This window comes from Apostichopus japonicus, chromosome 7 (assembly GCF_037975245.1).
Source record: "Apostichopus japonicus isolate 1M-3 chromosome 7, ASM3797524v1, whole genome shotgun sequence".
In the NCBI taxonomy this organism is placed as follows: Eukaryota; Metazoa; Echinodermata; class Holothuroidea; order Aspidochirotida; family Stichopodidae; genus Apostichopus; species Apostichopus japonicus.
In genome coordinates, this window is record NC_092567.1 from 16,380,628 (window position 1) to 16,399,348 (window position 18,721).

An 18,721-nucleotide genomic window follows, 5' to 3' on the forward strand; every position below is an offset into this window, starting at 1 on the left:
GTATGTCGTCAGGCATGAATATTTTCCAGTTACTAATAAAAAGCTGTATCTAGTTGTTTTTATTGGCAAATTTATAGATTGTGACTTCTTTTCAGTCCATTTCGACCGTTTTCTCTTTTTTTTTATCCTGTTCTGTAATGACTACTTGTGAACAGAAATCTCGGGCATTTCAGTATACTGTCCCAAGGATAGATTTCGAAAGGTGGAAATATATACCACGACGTCGAGCGAGACTATCTGCTTTGGCACTCCTTGGTATTGAGCGCGATGAAGCAGGTAACATTTAACCCGGGGCGTAGGAAGGTACTTTTGAGTGGTGGGGGGGGGGGGCGGCTGAAGAGTGATGGCCGGCCTGGGGGGAGGAGTCTAAGGGGAGGGATGTCCCCCTCCCCTTTGGATTTTTTTTGCATTTCCGGGTGGCCTCAGATGCAATTTGGTGCAATATAGCAAACTTCAACACCCACTCCAATTTGTAAATAATTTTGCATTTTCACCTGGCCTTAGATGCAATTTGGTGCTCCAAATGAGAATTTGTTCTCATTTGGAAATTAAAAAGGGGTTTTGTGACTTGCGAAGTGGGGGGGGGGGCGCCCACCATATTTTACACTGGGGGGGCTGGCGCCCCCAGCCCCCCGGTTCATACGGCCTTGCATTTAACTGAGTCTTTGATCATGTTATGAACTTATTTGATGATGCAAAGGAACGCAAAATGCAGTTGCGAGTTTAGACAATGTTACAAATCTTAACAATTTTACAGCTTAAGAAAATAGTAAACTTGTATACAAAGTTGCAAACATCGTAATGCAGTTTCAATAGTAAGAAAGAACCTACTATCTATGAGAGAATAACGGGTTTTGAATGATTTTATTTAGACAGTTTACTTGTTTTTACAGTGCATGGTACGGTACGAATATGCTTAAGGCCCAAGGGCGTAGGAACCGGGGGGCTGGGGGGGCGCCAGCCCCCCCCCAGTGAAAAATGTGGAGGGCGGAAGTATCATTCCGCCCCCCGCTTCGCAAGTCAGAAAACCCCTTTTTCATTTCCAAATGAGAAAGAAAATCTCATTTGGAGCACCAAATTGCATCTAAGGCCTGGTGAAAATACAAAAATAAGTTTACAAAATGGAGTGGGTTTGAAGTGTGCTATATTGCACCAAATTGCATCTGAGGCTACCTGGAAATGCAAAAAAATTCAAAAGGGGAGGGGGACACCCCCTCCCCTTAGACCCCTCCCCCAGGCCGGCCATCAGTCATCAGCCCCCCCCCCCCCACTCAAAAGTACCTTCCTACGCCACTGTTAAGGCCTATACAACCAATATCAATTTATTTCACAATATTATAATTATAATTGGGGGCGCAATTTTCTACCCTTGAACCCGAGCGCCAAAACCTCTAGCTACGTCACTGATCTAGCTCCATGATCTGCATATTGCTTAACCAAAGTCGGTTTAAACTAGCGATTCAATTTAGGCTCACATCTTCATTTTTAAAACTTATGTAGCTATATTTTTAAATGAAAGTTGTGTATAAGCATTTAACCTAACCAAACTACGTTAGCTAAAAATAACTCATAGCTTTCATGATACCACAAGCGATCGCCTCTAAGATGGCGAGGCCTACGTAAAGGTTACAAATTAACAAGAGTAAATTTTAATCCACTAATTATCATACCGACATTGTAACGTTTACATGTGTACCCAGGTGCCCACTTGCGGATTTTGATGTTAATGTTTGGTTGCATAATGAGGCTTTGAAACTGTCTGCGATCGCACTAATGCAAGCAAAGTCCAAAATGTACGGCTTGATACAGAGGTTTACACCAGTAAGACTGTACAAGCGCGTCATCGAATCATACGGAGTATTATCATATCCATATACTGGATTCAACTTTAATCAGTTAGCCCTTGAGTTGCAGAATTTTCACAGCAGTAAAACAAATATATCCATTTTATGAATGCAAATATATCGGCTGGTAAACAGTTGATTGCTATTTGTGGTATGCCTTTACAGTGACTCATCTCACCTTTAAGTAGTTTCACTTTGTCTTTAGTTGCAACTCTGCAATACATATTTAAAAAAATCACGTATGAAACCATGGTCCCTTTGCAGCGGAATATGTAATTTGGCTTATTCGTTAATTCGGCGAATGTCGATTTAAATCAAATGCAACATCAATAAATTTCTTTAAAAAAGAGTACAGTTATATTTCCTTTTTTATTTAAAGAAACCATTGAAGAGACAATTTATTTTGTTGTTGAGAAAATGTCATAACTATACAAAGTTTCAAAGTTCCCAATGATAAAAGGGATAATCAATATAATGGTTATGTATAAGTATCACATTTAAAACTATATAAGATATAGATATGTATAGGTTATACAAGTTCGAATGCAGAAACAAAGCAATTGCATGTATACGTTATGTTTAAATATCGAAACTACATTGTAAAAGTTTTTTTTCATTATACAGAAATGAGGGTTTAGCGATCTCCAGTAAGTACGTGCAATAAAGACATGCATGATATGCGAATCTGTTTTATGTAATTAAGTGATCATATTCAATTTGAATATTAAGCAAAATTATTCTGCTAAATTTTGCATTAATTATAAAGGCTATACGCTACTTCATAATATCACGTGACTAATTTTGTTCTCCGCAATGTTGGATGGAAAATGTTGGCACTACATGTCAAATTAACAATGATATGGTTGCCTGCAATATGCCAAAACGAAAAACGAATTTGTGCATTTTCCGGAAGATAGTCATCTCAGTGACGACACAAAAGCGATAAGCTGAAAAATTTCTGGTATATGAGGCTTGGTGATCCGCATTGAATACCAGAGCGCCATGTAATGAATAAATTACAATAATATCTAAATATTGGCTACGACGCTTATATTCGGGAACAATATAAGCCATTGTGAGAAGATGTTACAGGTGGAGAAGTGATTCAAGCAAGCTGTTCTGGAAAATAATTTAAGCTATTAACATCAGCCAAGAGACTGAAAACTGAACCCACGTTATCCTACATGGAGTAACTAAAGCACTTTTTATTGCACCCGCCCTACTAGAACCAAAACGTCACGGCCAGAGGCACTGAAAAACCAACCCCCTCTCACAAACAAAACTCACAACTCACTCAAGCCAAATAAAAGAGGCCCACAGACCAGCGGAGACAAACACCCCACCACATCCCACATAACTTTCAAAATGCTACAAACCGACGACCAGCCTGCATCGAAACAAAACACCCCTCCCCCAGCAGAAGAGCGCCCGAAGAAATCAGCCCAAGATTAACGGCGAAAATCAACTTCAACCTGAAGGCGAATGTCACATTTCACCGCCTCCAAGACTGCATGCCAAGGAGTACCTTTCCCTTAAAACACATCTATTCCTCCTTATATATTTTGTTCTCAAAATAACAGCCTGGATACAAGTAGAACGGCATAAGACACCAACAGAACAAACTAGAAGGTCTACACCATACAATACAAGCCCATGTCGTACCGACCATGTACGGTCTAACGCTACGCGGTCGTTCAAGTTCTGAAGCCACCCCCACAACATTGAAACAAAGGAACAATGCCAAAAAAACAAAAGATGAGCGTACTCTCTAGGCTGTCACAGCCAGTCCCTGGGCACATCCTATCATCCAATCGACTTCTGCCTAGTGTTTTTAAATATCTCTTAACAATTACGATCGAATTTGCATATCTACTACCGTAATGCCATGTCGGGTCAAATAGACAGGTTCGATATAATTACGCCGTCTGATTTAAACCGCGAAACTGAAACTGAAACTAAACCTGGCTTTGTTTGTTCACGAAAGCAATACAATAAAATACAGAATTTTTTTTTTTATCTGAACACCACAATATCATATCAGTTCCACGTAGCTCATCTGTTTCAAATCAACGGTAATGGTTACTGGATGAAATTCGTAACTCTCATCATGAATCTTCACGTTTTCTTTGTGTTTCTGTTTGGATTGATTGCTTTATGCAGAGTAGGTAAGCAAAACATTATAATATATAAATTCATTTTTACTTGTTGCGTAGAACTATTACCATAGTTATTCTTTATTGAAACAGTGCAATATCTAATGAACAAGCTTATTTTGCCTATATAACCATTCTCATTTTGACCTAGCTACTTTATTGTCAATTAGTAATCTCAATCTGTAATAAATATCTCTGTGGCTGATCACCCCCTTATGTTCGAAGCCTCATTGGTCCAATTAATCCAATACAGAAAAGTCTGCATCGTACCTATCAGTACCTACCTGGCAGTATTTCATTGTTTCATTTGACAGTTATGATCTTTTCTCGTGCGTATTTGGGGAACTAAATTAACGTTTAAGGTATCTCATCATACTTCCTTTACAGGCGACTTTAATACCAAAATGGTGACAAAGCGAATAATGAACTCAAGTGCAAGGCAATGCACTTTCTAAAGTGATTTGGTACAAACATTTTGTAGGAAAGAGCATTTGATGGAAACGAATTTGTACGAATCTGTTATTAGCAATTAAGTTGCACGGTGTTCATCATAGTGACAAGTCTAGGTACCCTGAACCTGGAGTTATCATGTTGCGGAGCTATATATATGATTAAGAGTTGTTGCGCTTGATTTTCTTTTTTAAAGTTTTCTCACTTGTCTTTAGTTCACATGTACTCATGACAGTTGGCCTCAATGAATACTCACCTTGCATTACTACTATAATCAACATTTACGGTTTATTTAACAATCTGCTCGTAACTAATACATCAACTACATTACAATCGATTACCAATTTTCGTAATTCCTAAGTGTGCAATGAAGAGAAATAATAAATGTATAAGGACCAAGGTTGAAATGGCTACTGTCTCGTATCTATAGTTACATGTCAGAGTTCAGGATCTTTTTTGAGCCATGCACTCTTCTTGTAAATTCATTAACTGTCTCTGCAGTGTCTTTGTAAGATGCTAACAAAACTTCACATGAGAGATAAAAAAGTACGAGAGTGGGGGGAAGATTTAATTAATGAAATGAACTGGGGAACTATAAAATGGAATATTGGAGGAGCTTCAGCCGATTGTTGTCCGTTTTACTTGCGCTATTTCAGTCCTCCACAGCTATTTAAGATGACAACAGTAGAAACCAGTAGAACAAATGGAATTACATTGAGCTAAATAACTGCATGCATCGTTCCAATCTGATTTAACGACCTCTCCACATATCTAAGGTTATCAATGACGTACATAGTGTTTCTATATTCTTATGGTCATAGGTATACCATATTTTTAAAGAGAGAAGTAAACAAACACACAGTTCATTGTAGTGTTTATGATGTTATTGGATAATATTTACATTTTGCATGTTTTATAGGAAAGAGCTTTGAAGGTGGTGGTGATGGTGAGTAAACAGAATTCAAATTTTATTTACAAAAATTACCATTATTATCCACTTTGATAAATTCTGAGAATACTTTTTTTCTACCAGTTAACACACAGTAGGTATATGGCAATACATCAAGCTGATGTTTGAGAGACATTTTAGAAATAAACGGATTTTAATCATCACATGGTAAGGTAATCTATTTAAATCCCCGTAGATTAGTCTGATCCATCGGTTTACCTCTACTTTCAGCTTGTGGCAAAGCAGCTAATGCCGAAGGAGAAGAAGGAAATGGTGGCGTACATGCGTATGCTAAGACAGGTATGGTAATGCGTGCTTTTTACTTCCGAAACGTCACGGTCTAACAGGCACTTAAAACCAAAACTTACCCGCACAGTAACTAAACTATCTGCGATAAACAATTACCACAACCACTCACACCGAACCAAGCATGAAACTTATACAAAAGTACAAAGATTGGAACGGTATGAACAAAAGTGATCTGAAATTCATACAAAATGCTGCAATGTACACTTATGATCGGATGTCTACTGTACCAATATCTAGTTTATAATTCGACAAACGTTATGCGATATAGTAATTTGTTGAAGGTCGCATCAAAGGCTTTGATATGCTTTAGGATATGTCTATTAGTGCCTTCGTAATCGACGCCGTTGCTAAGGAGAAGCACTGATAATTCATTGGACATTGAATATTCTATATTTTATTAACTTTGACAAGTTTTAGGAGGAGAGTAACATCGGTTAGTATGTACATTTTTACTTATCTACTTATACTTTTAAATTCTAATTATTTTTCAGATTGCGTAAAATGCTACGAGTGCTCCGGATGTAACTCCACAAAAGGAGTTACTGTGAGGGATTGTGATTGGACAAGATGCTACAAGGAAATAGATGAGAATGGAAGTAAGTTGATTGTTACGTATCTGATTAAGTACATACAGGATTTACGTCTGTCACGAAGGTGGTGTGATTTCAACAAATGTCTTTTGGAACCTACTGAGGTTTGCGACGAAATATGTTAACAGGAAAATGTTGATGAGAACTTGTTTAAGTCTCGTCAGGAGCGTTAAAATGCGGGGATAAAGAACGATAAAGAGAGATAATGAACCAAGGAATGGGCAACATGACATTCTAGATTTTTTCTGATAACTTCCCTTACACAACCTAGTTTTTGAACCCTTCTGACACCCCTGGTTTGACCTAAACTCTCCCTCAATATTCTGATACCTCCTAAAGTTTGAATACCTATAAAGTAAACCAGGCAAAGTCGCACTTAAGAGCCACATTAAAAGTAAAGAACACGGTATATCGAACGGAATTTTTAAATGGCGCAATTATATAGCGACAACGCTATTTTATCCTCCTTTCAATTCAATCTAGTGTTAATGTCGGTGAATTTCGTGTTGGTGTTCTGATGATCAACTATTCAAATGTAATATCTTACTGCACGAGCTTGATTGTTTAATGTTTCAAATTGATAAAAACTTGAAACTTTTCTGCCTTTCGGCATTCTATCGTTTGGTATTCTCTCTGTGTCTCAAAAAGTAATCATTTTACTCCTGTGTAAAAAAGGAATCACTGTAAGTAGAGTTATTCAATACGTAAAGTTATGTATATTTTTGCTTTACTTAGATAGAAAAATTTACAATAGAGCTTTTGTTCTTTACCTAGGAGTGAACAGAGGGTGTGTTATAGCATCCAAAAGCAGCTTCTGTAATGAATGTCCAGTGGAAGGACCAGACTGCAGATATTGCTGCAATTCCAACAAGTGTAATGACTCCTCCATCCTACGTGGATCATTGATAAGTTTGTTCAGTGTCATTGCAGCGCAGATATTATTGCAATAAAGATGAATACATTACCTGTACGGCTATTTGTAGGTTAGTTTAGTTTTACCTTGAAAAGCCATCATAAAAAAATAATCAAATAACACTGTGCTCTATTCATGTTTGCACGATATCAATTAATAGAAGGCAGAGCTCTTTCATTTTTTTTTCATTAAGCGATATTAGCTATTTCATTGTCATGTTATTGTGTGGAATATATAATGTGATATGCTAAGCCCCTTTTATATATTACACTTTAAGAACACGTTAAACATTGCTTAAACATTATCTTAACTAAACCCAACCTATGAAAACTATAAATAAGACGATAAAGGTGGGAAATTAATTATTAAAAAGGTAACCCAACTAACAAAATGAATACTTTAAATATCATAGAAGTACGAATGTAGGCGAAAAGAACTTTGAACGCTGTTATCTTCACTTCTGATTGGCACTTCTCAGCATATAACTTACTTCATTTCTAAACCTTAAAGGGGCCAGCTTAACTCTACCGATTTCAACGTACTATATACAATTTCGAAATTTTAGTCTCCGCCAAGCTTCAAGGAAAACTTTTAATGTAATACATTGGCATTTGTTTTTCACAGATCTTAACTGACTTGTTGATCAGATCAGAAGATCTCATAATCATTTTTTAACGTCATCAGTTCTAATTATCATAGGAATACAGAACAGAATAAATCAAACGCATAATTCATTTGACCCTTATCTCGCTTTTTTCTTCTTTTCGGAGTTGCCAGTCTGTAATTTCTAGGCTTCGCAGCCTATTCCTTCCCACTCCTACTCTACATCCGACGCTACAGGGTGTCTAGCACTTTGTTCCAGCTGCGTGCTGTAGACCTTTTACATCCATTCGTGAATTCGCTTTTCTGTTTAGGCGAGATTTCGTTTTGCCGGTTTGTAAAAACCCTTAATACCGCGTTTGTGGAGAAGTCATGGTGGAAGAAATACATCGTCGCAGATTTTTTTTCTTAAGCGTGGCTGCATGGGATTTTCCGTTGGCTTGAGGTCGGCAAGGGTCACTACTGCCCTCGTCCAATGATGTTTAGGGTGAGGCCTTTAATACCCCCTCTCTCTTTTTTTGCACATGTAAGTACTACATGGGTTGCAAGCTTCATTCCTCTCCTGGTTCAGAGTATTATCGCGTGTGCTGTGGTTACAGACAACTTATAACTGTATTTGGCTTTCGTGGAGTGCAGACGTGTTTCGCTCTCGCTCTCGCTCTCCATCTGATAACAGCTATTTTTTCACTGTACTGTACTGCCCTATACTTCCCGCCAGGCGGGTGTGCGCGCCAGTTCGTATATCGTTATCGTATATAGTTATCGTATATCGTACTTTATCCAAACTGTCCTTAGTTTGTTTTTGTTACTCTTTTGTGGCCTAGCCACCTTTGGTATCATGGCATCGCGCCGTGATTCCAAAATTGTTAAGTTAACCTTCACCGGTGAACAAGCGGTTCCACCGGTGCAAGTTTTTAGTATTTTGAAGAGTAAGGGTGTTGTTGTGCCTGGAGAGGTTGATGCTTTGCAAGCTCTCCAGGGTCGTAATACGTATGATCTACGTTTTACCAGTGACGTGACCCGGCAGAAGGGTGTCACGTTGCTGAGTGGGGTTGATGGTTTGACAGTTACTCCATACGAACGTTCCGTATGGGTAACTGTCATCCACGTAGGACTAGAGGTGCGTCAGGAACTTGTCGCAACTGTTTTAGGTCGGTTTGGGGCTGTCAAGGCTATGAAAATGTGCTCCTACGCACAGGCCCCTGGGGTGTTGAACGGGCACCGACAGGTTCGGATCGACCTCAAGCAGGACATTCCCTCCTTCCTTTTTATTGCCGGGCATAAAGCTCACGTGCGTTACCCCGGTCAGCCCCGTACCTGTTTCAGGTGTGGGGAGACCGGGCACGAAGCCAAGGGCTGCCCGAACAAAAAGTGTGGGCGCTGCCTTCGTCTTGGGCATGATACCTCTGCTTGCCCAAGCGAAGTTGTGTGCTCACTCTGTGGGAAGGAGGGACATGTTTTTCGCGCTTGTCCCTCCTCTTATGTCTTTATGACAAAGAGTGGGGGTCAAGCAAAGGCGCCAAGTTCTGGCGCACCTACTGCCTCGGAGGAAGCTCCACGCAAGGAGGGGGAACCGGGTGAAGATTCACCTTCCGCACCTGGTACACCCTCCCCCGTAGTTGCAGACCCCAACCCCGTGCCCGCACCGAGAAAGTCTCCACCAGCTTCCCCCATCAACTCGTCCAGTTCCGTCCCCAGTCCGCCGCTGGTATCGCCAGATCCGGAGACTCTGTCCGACGGCGACTCCGGGGACTCGGTAGTCATCGGGTCTCCGGAGGCTCTGTCTGACAGCGACTCCGGAGACTCGGTGATCGTAGAGCCGAAACGTGTCACCGGGACGAACTGGTACGACGAGATGGGGGAACCCTCTCTAAAAAGGTCGGCCTCAAGTGACGACTCAGACTTCGATATGTCGTCTAGAGCTCGCTTGAAGCTTACAGAATCCTCGTCGGCGTAGTTATGCCTCATAACCCTCTCATGGCCCATACATTTTCAGTTGCCACTTTCAACGTCAATGGCATGAGGGATCATCGCAAGCGCAGTCGCATTTTCCAATATTGTATTTCAATGGAGGTCGACTGCGTTTGCCTGCAAAGAAACACATATTTTGGAAGAAGATGTCCCTCTATGGGCTTATGAGTGGGGTGGTGGGCTGCATGCTTCGTTTGGTTCGTCTTCATCCTGTGGCACTGTCATCCTTCTGTCACCTCGTCAGGCGGGTTGTGCCACTAGGGTGGAGACGGATCACGAGGGCCGATTGGTTTGCATTCTTTTCAAGTATCCACAGGGTAACATCTCCCTTTGCAATGTGTATGCTCCCAATCGGCCTTCTGCTAGACGAGAATTTTTTAACACGCTGCCTTCCTCTGTTCCTGGTAGTGCACCATGTGTCATGGTCGAAGACTTTAACTGTGTCCCAGACTCGGGTCTTGACAGACTCGGGGCTTCTGTGTCTGCTAGTCCTGACGCTGGGATGACAGAATTGGACAGATTCACTTCGGCACACCTTTTAGCCGATGTCTGGAGGCATATGCACCCGTGTAGTACGGTGTATACGTGGGTGAGGCCTAACGGAGAAGATGCCTCCAGGATAGATCGAGTGTACGCGCCCGTAAGTTTTAAATTTTCGGGTTGCGAGACGCTCAGCTGTCCGCTCTCTGACCATGACACTGTAGTAGCACGTTTTGGTTTGCCTTCCATTTTCCCGATCGGGCGGGGCCTATGGAAGCTTAACTGTCGGATTCTTGGCGAGGCAGAGTTCCGCCAGGGTTTCGAAACCAGGTACAAGGGATGGCAAACATTGAAGCCGGCCTTTGCTTCTACATCCCAGTGGTGGGATGATGTCAAGTTGCGCATCAAACGCTACGCAATTCAGTATTGCGTGACCCGCGCACGGCGTCGAAGAGAAAAATTCTCGAAGCTGTGCACGGAGGTGAAGTTTGGCGACCCTTCGGCTGTCATCGCTTTACAGACTTATCTCGATGAAAAGTACCACGGTGCCCGCGTCAGGGCCCGTGTCGAAGCGGTGGAAGCCGAGGACCGCCCTTCACTGAGGTTTTACCAGTCCGTAAGCTCATCGGCGGGTGACAGACGCGTCCCATCTGTGCGCGCTACTGATGGGACCGTGGTTAGTGACCCTCACGGCATTGTCCGCGTATACAAGGATTATTATTCGAGTTTGTTTACGCGTGGCAACGTCGACTTGTCGGCACAGGCCGATTTATTGAGGGGAATCTCAAAAACTGTTCCCCACGATGTCAATGATATTTTGGGGGGGGGGGGGGGGGCGGAATAACCACTGTTGAGCTTTGGAAGGCGCTTTCGAAGATGAAGAATGGCAAGTCCCCGGGTTCGGACGGGCTTCCGAGGGAGTTCTACCGAACCTTCTGGGCATTAATAGGACCCGACCTCAGAGCCGTCTTCGAGGACGCCTTCCAAAACGGACTGTTAAACCAAAGTCAACGTCTGGGCATGATTACTTTGCTGCCCAAGTCTGGGGACCCCTTGGATCCTCATAACAAGCGTCCAATCACCTTGTTAAATGTAGACTACAAGTTGCTGGCTAAGGCTTTGTTCAACCGCCTTGCACTGGCTATGCCGCATCTTGTGGGTGATCTCCAGACTTGTGCAGTCAAGGGTCATTGCAGAACTTGTGGTTGATGCGCGACTTGACCGACTTTGTTATGGACCGAGATCTGCCATGTGCATTGGTGTCTCTGGACCAGCAGAAGGCCTTTGACATGGTGGATCGTGGGTTTTTAATGAGTGTATTGGAGACGTTTCAGTTGCACCCAAATTTTCGTAAATGGATTTCTGTTTTGTATCAGGAAAGTTTCAGTTCTGTTATCGTAAATGGGTTTTGTTCGGAGGTTTTTAACGTGGAGAGGGGGGTGCGCCAGGGGTGCCCTCTGTCTCCATTACTTTATGTTTTGTTTAGCGAGTCCCTCTCCCGTCTTTTGGAAAGGGACTCAAGACTTGTTCCATTCGTGTTGCCAGGGGGTGCCAAAGTGAAATGCGTTCAATATGCAGATGACGTCACGTGTGTTGTTTCGAGTCTGGGCTCCTTTCGTGCCCTCTCGCAGGATTTGTTTATCTTTGAGAGAGCTACCGGGGCGAAGTTGAATCCGGAAAAGACAAAGGGCCTTCGCCTTGGTAGCTGGAGATACAGAGACTTGCCATTCGGTGCATCGTGGTCGGATCAAAATATCAAAATTAATGGTATATGGTTCGGCTGCGATGCACCTTGTGATATAACCTGGAACGAGAGGGCTGAGGTATTTGAGAGCAGGCTCGAAACCTTTGGCACCCGCTGGCTTTCGATCCTAGGGAAAGTCACCGTAATTAATCGTTTTGTTTCGCCCATCTTGTGGTACCCGGGCGCGGTGTATCCAATTCCGCGTCGCGTCCTGGTGCGGTTGGAGAGAGCGATATTTTCATTTATCTGGTCGGGTGGTACAGAGCTTGTCAAAAAGTCGGTAATGTACCAAAACCTGGAGAAGGGTGGGTTAGGGGTGGTTCATCTGGGAAGTAAATTGACCTTTTTGTTATTTAAGCAGTTGTTTGTAGCGGTAACTGACCCAGGGTTGCCTTGTTCATATTTTGTACGTTTTTGGGGCGGTTTGCACCTGCGTCGATGGGTCCCGGCGCTGTTTAGCAACAGAGAACCGCATAGTAGTACTCCAAACAGGGTGGTGCGTGTCATCTGCTCCGCTCTGATTGAGTTGCCCCCTGTTGACCTGTCACAGCCGGCCCTCGTTCACAGTTCGTTGCGGGATAAGGCCTTGAATGCAACTTTTGTCCAGGGACGTCATTCTGCCGAAGTATGGTGTTCGGTGCATTCAAGGCTGAATGGTTGCAGGCTCCGTGATCTCGCATGGAGAGTTGCACACGGTGCCTTGGTGACCAACCTAAAAAGATATCATTGGCGATTGGGTGATGGACTGTGCCCTAGGACCGGCTGTGACAGCTTAGAGAGTACTGCTCATGTTTTTTGGCATTGTTGCTTTGTAGTAAACTTATGGGAGTGGTTCCAGACCTGGACCGACCGTGTTACGGGAGACCGTTCATGGTCGGTAGGGCAGGGCTTTATTTTATATGGGGTAGACCCTCCAGTTTGTTCGGTAGCTGTGTTGCACCGCATCATTTTTGTTTGCTCTATTGTAAAAAAACATGTTTGGCGGAATAGATGTAATTTGGTTTTTAGGGGGAAATTTGCCAGTTGGCAGGCAGTCCTGGAGGCGGTGAAGTCTGACATTCGCCTTCAAATTGAAGGCGATTTTCGCCGTTTATCTGGGGCTGCCTTTTTTGGACGCTGGTGTGCTGGGGAGGGGTGTTTCGTTTCGCTGCGTGCGGGTCGTCCTTTTGTAGGTTTTTGAATGTTTGAGTGGGGGGGGGGGTTGGGCGTTTTGTCTCTGCAGGTCGGCGGGCGTATGTTTTTTTGGCTCGCTAGACCTGAGTTTCGTTTGTCAGAATGGGATGGTTCGGTAGTGCCGTTTGGCCGTGACGTTTTGTATCCCGCATGGCGGGTCACGTAAAAAGCACTTATAAGTGTACTTTTTACGTGACCCGCCCTGCGGGATCCAAAACGTTACGGCCATACGGCACTACAAGTCCATCCCATTCTGACAACCAAAACTTAAGTCAAGCGAGCCAAAAAAGTAAATACGCCCACCGACCTGCAGAGAGAAACCCCCAACCACCCACTCAAACATTCATAAAACCACAAAAGGACGACCAGCACGCAGCGAAACGAAACACCCCTCCCCAGCACACCAGCGTCCAAAAAAAGGCAGCCCCAGAAAAACTGCGAAAATCGCCTTCAATCTGAAGGCGAATGTCACACTTCAACGCCTTCAGGACTGCCTGCCAACTGGCAAATTTTCCCATAAAAACTATATTGCATCTATTCCTCCAAATAAGTTTTTTTTCTTCGAAGTAGCACAAACACAATTAATACAATGCAACAAAGCTACAGAACAAACTGGAGGATCTACTCCATATGAAACAAAGCCCTGTCCTATCGACCATGAACGGTCTCCCGTTACACGGTCTCTCCAGGTCTGGAACCACTCCCATAAGTTGCAACAATGCCAAAACACCAGAGCAGTACTCTCTAAGCTATCACAGCCAGTCCCTGTGCACAGTCCATCACCCAATCGCCAATGATACCTTTTTAGATTGGTCGCCAAGGCACCGTGTGCAATTCTCCAGGCAAGATCACGGAGCCTGCAACCATTAAGCCTTGAATGCACCGAACGCCATAACCACCAAAAACCCAACTGAAAACCCACAAACAGAAATCTCTCACTAACCCACAAATGTATACAATGTAGCGTTCAACGTGACGTGAAAAGGACACGGACCCAAAGGCCAACAGAACCAAAACAATAAAGCTCTATTATGCGGTTCTCTGTTGCTTAACAGCGCCGGGACCAATCGACGCAAGTGCAACCCGCCCCCCCCCAAAAAAAACGGACAAAATATGAACAGGGCAACCCTGGGTCAGTTACTGCTACAAACATTTTGCTTAAATAACAAAAATAATTCTTCCCAGATGAACCACCCCTTTAACCACCCCCCCCCCTTTTCCAGTTTTTGGTACATAACCGCCCTTTTGATAAGCTCTGTACCACCCGACCAAATGAATGAAAATATCGCTCTCTCCAACCGCACCAGGATGCAACGCGGAATTGGGTACACCGCGACCTCATTGCCTTGGTGCCCTTCTAAATGTTGCCCCATTCAAGGCCAAAGTGGCCTTGCCCTAAAAATTGTGAAATTTGAGGAGTGTTGTTCATCTCACTAAAGGGTAAAGTCTAATCATAATAGGTGATTTAGTCATGTGACCGCTGTTACACCGCACATATATGAAAAGCTCCACTGCCGCAACGGAATGCGGGAAACACAGATGATAGCATTCATAGTAACCATAGTGCCACTCTCAAGTTTTATACGAAGTCCATAATAATATTTGTGTTTTCGTCTGCCTAGATTTATAATTGATGCTACCTATTAAAAAAACGCCTTTCTCTCATTGTATCAACAATCAAATCTACCGGGATTTAACTTCGCGCCAGATGGATAGTCTTCTGAGCAATCAGTAACAGATGAGACACCCTATTTGAAATTTCTGGCTAAGACCCTCACCAGGACGCGACGCAAAATTGGGTACACCGCGCCCGGGTACCACAAGATGGGCGAAACAAAACGATTAATAACGGTGAATTTCCCCAAGATCGAAAGCCAGCGGGTGCCAGGGTTTTTGAGCCTGCTCTCAAAAATCTCAGCCCTCTCGTTCCAGGTGACATCACAAGGTGCATCGTAGCCGAACCATCTACCATTAATTTGATATTCTGATCCGACCGCGATGCACTGAATGGTAAGTCTCTGTATCTCCAGCTACCAAGGCGAAGGACCTTTGTCTTGTTCGAATTCAACTTCGCCCCGGTAGCTCTCTCAATGATAGATAAATCCTGCGAGAGGGCACGAAAGGAGGTCAGACCCGAAACCACACACGTGACGTCATCTGCATATTGAACGCATTTCACTTTGGCACCCCCTGGTACAACGAATGGAACAAGTGTCGAGTCCCTTTCCAAAAGACGGGAGAGGGACTCGCTTAACACACCATAAAGTAATGGAGACAGAGGGCACCCCTGGCGCTACCCCCTCTCTACGTTAAAAACCTCTAAACAAAACCCATTTACTATCACAGAACTGAAACTTTCCTGATACAAAACAGAAATCCATTTACGAAAATTTGGGTGCAACTGAAACGTCTCCAATACATTCCTTAAAAAACCGCGATCCACCATGTCAAAGGTCATCTGCTGGTCAAGTGAAACCAATGCACATGGCAGATCACGCTTAATAACATAGTCGTTCAAGTCGCGCATCAACCACAAGTTCTGCTGGATGCAATGACCCTTCACTGCACAAGTCTGGAGATGCGGCATAGCCAGTGCAAGACGGTTGCACAAAGCCTTAGCCAGCAACTTGTAGTCCACATTTACCAAGGTAATCGGGCGCTTGTTATGAGGATCCAATGGGTCACAGACTTGGGCAGCAAAGTTATCATGCCCAGACGTTGACTTTGGTTTAACAGTCCGTTCTGGAAGGCGTCTTCGAAGACGGTTCTGATGTCAAGTCCTATTATTGCCTAAAAGGTTCGGTAGAACTCCCTCATAAGCCCGTCCGAGCCCGGGGACTTGCCATGCTTCATCTTCGAAAGCGACTTCCAAAGCTCAACCGTGGTTATTCCGCCCCTAAAATATCATTTACCTCATGGGGAACAGTTTTTGAGATTCCCCTCAATAAATCGGCCTGCGCCGACAAGTCGACATTGCCACGCGTAAACAAACTCGAATAATAATCTACATTCACGCGGACAATGTCGTGAGGGTCACTAACAAGGGTATCATCGGTAGCGCGCACAGATGGGACGCGTCTGTCACCAGCCGATGAGCTAACGGACTGGTAAAAAACCTCAGTGAACGGCGCTCCTTAGCCTCCACCGCTTCGACACGGGCCCTGACGCGGGCACCGTGGTACTTTTCATCGAGGTAAGTCTACAAAGCGATGACAGCCGAGGGGTCGCCAAACTTCACCTCCGCGCACAGCTTCGAGAATTTTTTCTCCGCCGCCGTGCGCGGGTCAAGCAATACTTAAGTAGTATGTAAGTAGTATGTAAGTATTCTGTATGTTATATATAGGTATTGTAGGTATAGTTATTGGATACTTGTTTATTACATTTATATATTTGCATTTAATGTGATTTTGCTATATGCTTGTGCCTGTTATCCTTATTGTCTTTCAGTGTATTTGTTGTTTTGCTAATTTGTTAGGGTATCTTCAGTTAAAGTCTTGTCTTTGAAGAGTATTTCTCCAGAGGTTATTATTTAGTTGGCATTACATTCTCCTGAAAGAAGCCGTAAACCATGGAAACCTGATGTAAGCCCCTGAATGACCCTGTATGTCGCAGTTTGCTGTGCTGGTAGTTAGCCCGGCAACGATTGTAAGTTGAGTGTTGGTTATTATTAAGGCTGTAATTGTCGTCAATGTAACTCTGTTTCTTCTGTGTTTAATCTTACCAAATTGTTATTTGTTATGATACTTCCTTTCGTGCAGAATCGATGAGAAAATCTTATTCTATAATATGTTACGATTGATTTGTGTGAATTCATGTTTGCCCAATGTTTGTATATTAATGTGTTTTCTTTTATAGTTTTCTTCATAGTGTTTCAGTCGCTCCACGTGTGCAAAATAAAAGTGTAAACATCCTCCGCCTACTTCTTTAGCTTCATTGAGCGTCGTCTCGGTGACACAAGGTATGCTACTTTGGACGTATTTTGCTTTTGACTGATATGGACACTTTTACATACCAATTTACAATTATATAATAAAGTCATAATTGATATATATGCACGATTAAACTTTCAATATAGGGGATAATGGTAAACAGCTTGCAAAACGCCTGCCCCTTACCAGTCCTCTCTTGATTAAATGAAATAAATAAAAATACAAACTATAATGGGCTACTGTATAAAAACGCCAAATCAGTCATTCCCAATGCGCCCAAAAGCTTGCAACAATCCAATCGCTGTGGTTCCCCGTATTACTAATTAACGCCAACCAACTTAACTAACTCACGAACGGAGATAAAATCCTCAGAAGGTTTAGAAGAAGACACTCGTTATTGATTGTTAAATCTGATTCAACCACATTATATAAATTATCTGATCAAACCTAGCATAAGTTTAACTTATGTGGTTATATATATTTATTATAGGTAAATATATAGGTAAATATAGATTTATTTATCTTAGTTATCTTAAAGTTCCTCGATTTCCAGGTCATTTCCCCTTAGTTGCATATTATCCAACAAATGGTTCTTAACGAATTTAACTAACAGTTTGTTTGATAACTGCATAAAGACAGTGACCTTAAACTCCCATCGAGTCATTTATTAACAATGCTTGTGTACTACTAAATGATAATGAAGAGTGTCTTTTAATCTTGGTGCAAGTCAGTACCAAACAATTTGGTTGATAAGAAATCCTATGAGACGTATGAATTTGGTTTGCGAAAAAGTTCAATGACCATGACCCTGGTATAACTAATTGTAAAACTATTTCTGAGTTGGGAAAAGATCAAAACGAGCTTGCTCTTTATTAAATCATCAAACGAACCTTCTGAAAGCTAATCATATTAAGTTCGTAATAAAAAGTCTTGCTTGAATATTGATATTAGCGAAAGAACTATCTTATCTACCTCATCCTTTAATAAGGAGGAGTAAAATGATGAATTTTACTGAAGACTTTCTTCTTTTCAAGCGAAAACCAATTGAACGATTAATTTGACCATAAATGGAACGTTTCTAAAATGTTTTGAGGAAATTAAAATAGAAGTTTGACAATGTTATGAAAATACTTCTTGTCTAGCAATAAATATTTTATATTTTAATAGTTTGCTTGCAAACACCTATCCTTAACAACTGTATGTGCGATATTTAAATAACATTTTGAAAACAAACATAACGAAACTTTGCTTCTTTTTCCATTAACCAATAATGTCTTTTGAACATTGCAAAGAACTTTTGACGAATTGTTTTCCAAAAAAGAAAAACAATAATTGCGTGATTCATGGGCGGGATTACGGGAGGGGGGGGGGGCAAGAGGGGGCATTTGCCCCCACTTTTTCCCAGACCTTAGTTCACTTTTTTGTCGCTTTTGCAGACAAATATGCCCAACCCTAATCGAAATTATTCCCCCACAACAGCTATCCAATAGGCCTATTTGTTTTGAATCTAAGTCGAATTTGTGTTTAACATCGTAACATGAAGCATGCAGAATAACTAGAGCTGGAGCTAGCATTTGGTTCACAGCACAGTTTACGAATCCTGGAGCTAACAAACT

At 42.5% G+C, this 18,721-nt stretch overlaps 1 protein-coding gene across 1 annotated transcript; it reads left to right on the forward strand.

Moving 5' to 3' along the window:
• The first annotated feature begins 3,723 nt into the window (after positions 1-3,723).
• LOC139969491 (uncharacterized) lies at positions 3,724-7,940 on the forward strand. The gene is made up of 5 exons (XM_071974526.1): positions 3,724-4,009; positions 5,367-5,393; positions 5,628-5,696; positions 6,197-6,301; positions 7,070-7,940. Exons 1-5 carry the CDS (start codon positions 3,730-3,732, stop codon positions 7,243-7,245), a joined length of 657 nt encoding a protein of 218 aa, XP_071830627.1. The 5' UTR covers positions 3,724-3,729; the 3' UTR covers positions 7,246-7,940.
• The last annotated feature ends 10,781 nt before the right edge of the window (positions 7,941-18,721 follow it).

Excerpts from the sequence above, each read along its gene's own strand:
- LOC139969491 (XM_071974526.1), top strand. The coding sequence starts at position 3,730 with ATGTCGGGTCAAATAGACAGGTTCGATATAATTACGCCGTCTGATTTA. Across the intron at positions 5,394-5,627 it reads CTTTGAAGGTGGTGGTGATG|CTTGTGGCAAAGCAGCTAAT; the intron begins GTGAGTAAACAG and ends CTCTACTTTCAG. Across the intron at positions 5,697-6,196 it reads ACATGCGTATGCTAAGACAG|ATTGCGTAAAATGCTACGAG; the intron begins GTATGGTAATGC and ends ATTATTTTTCAG.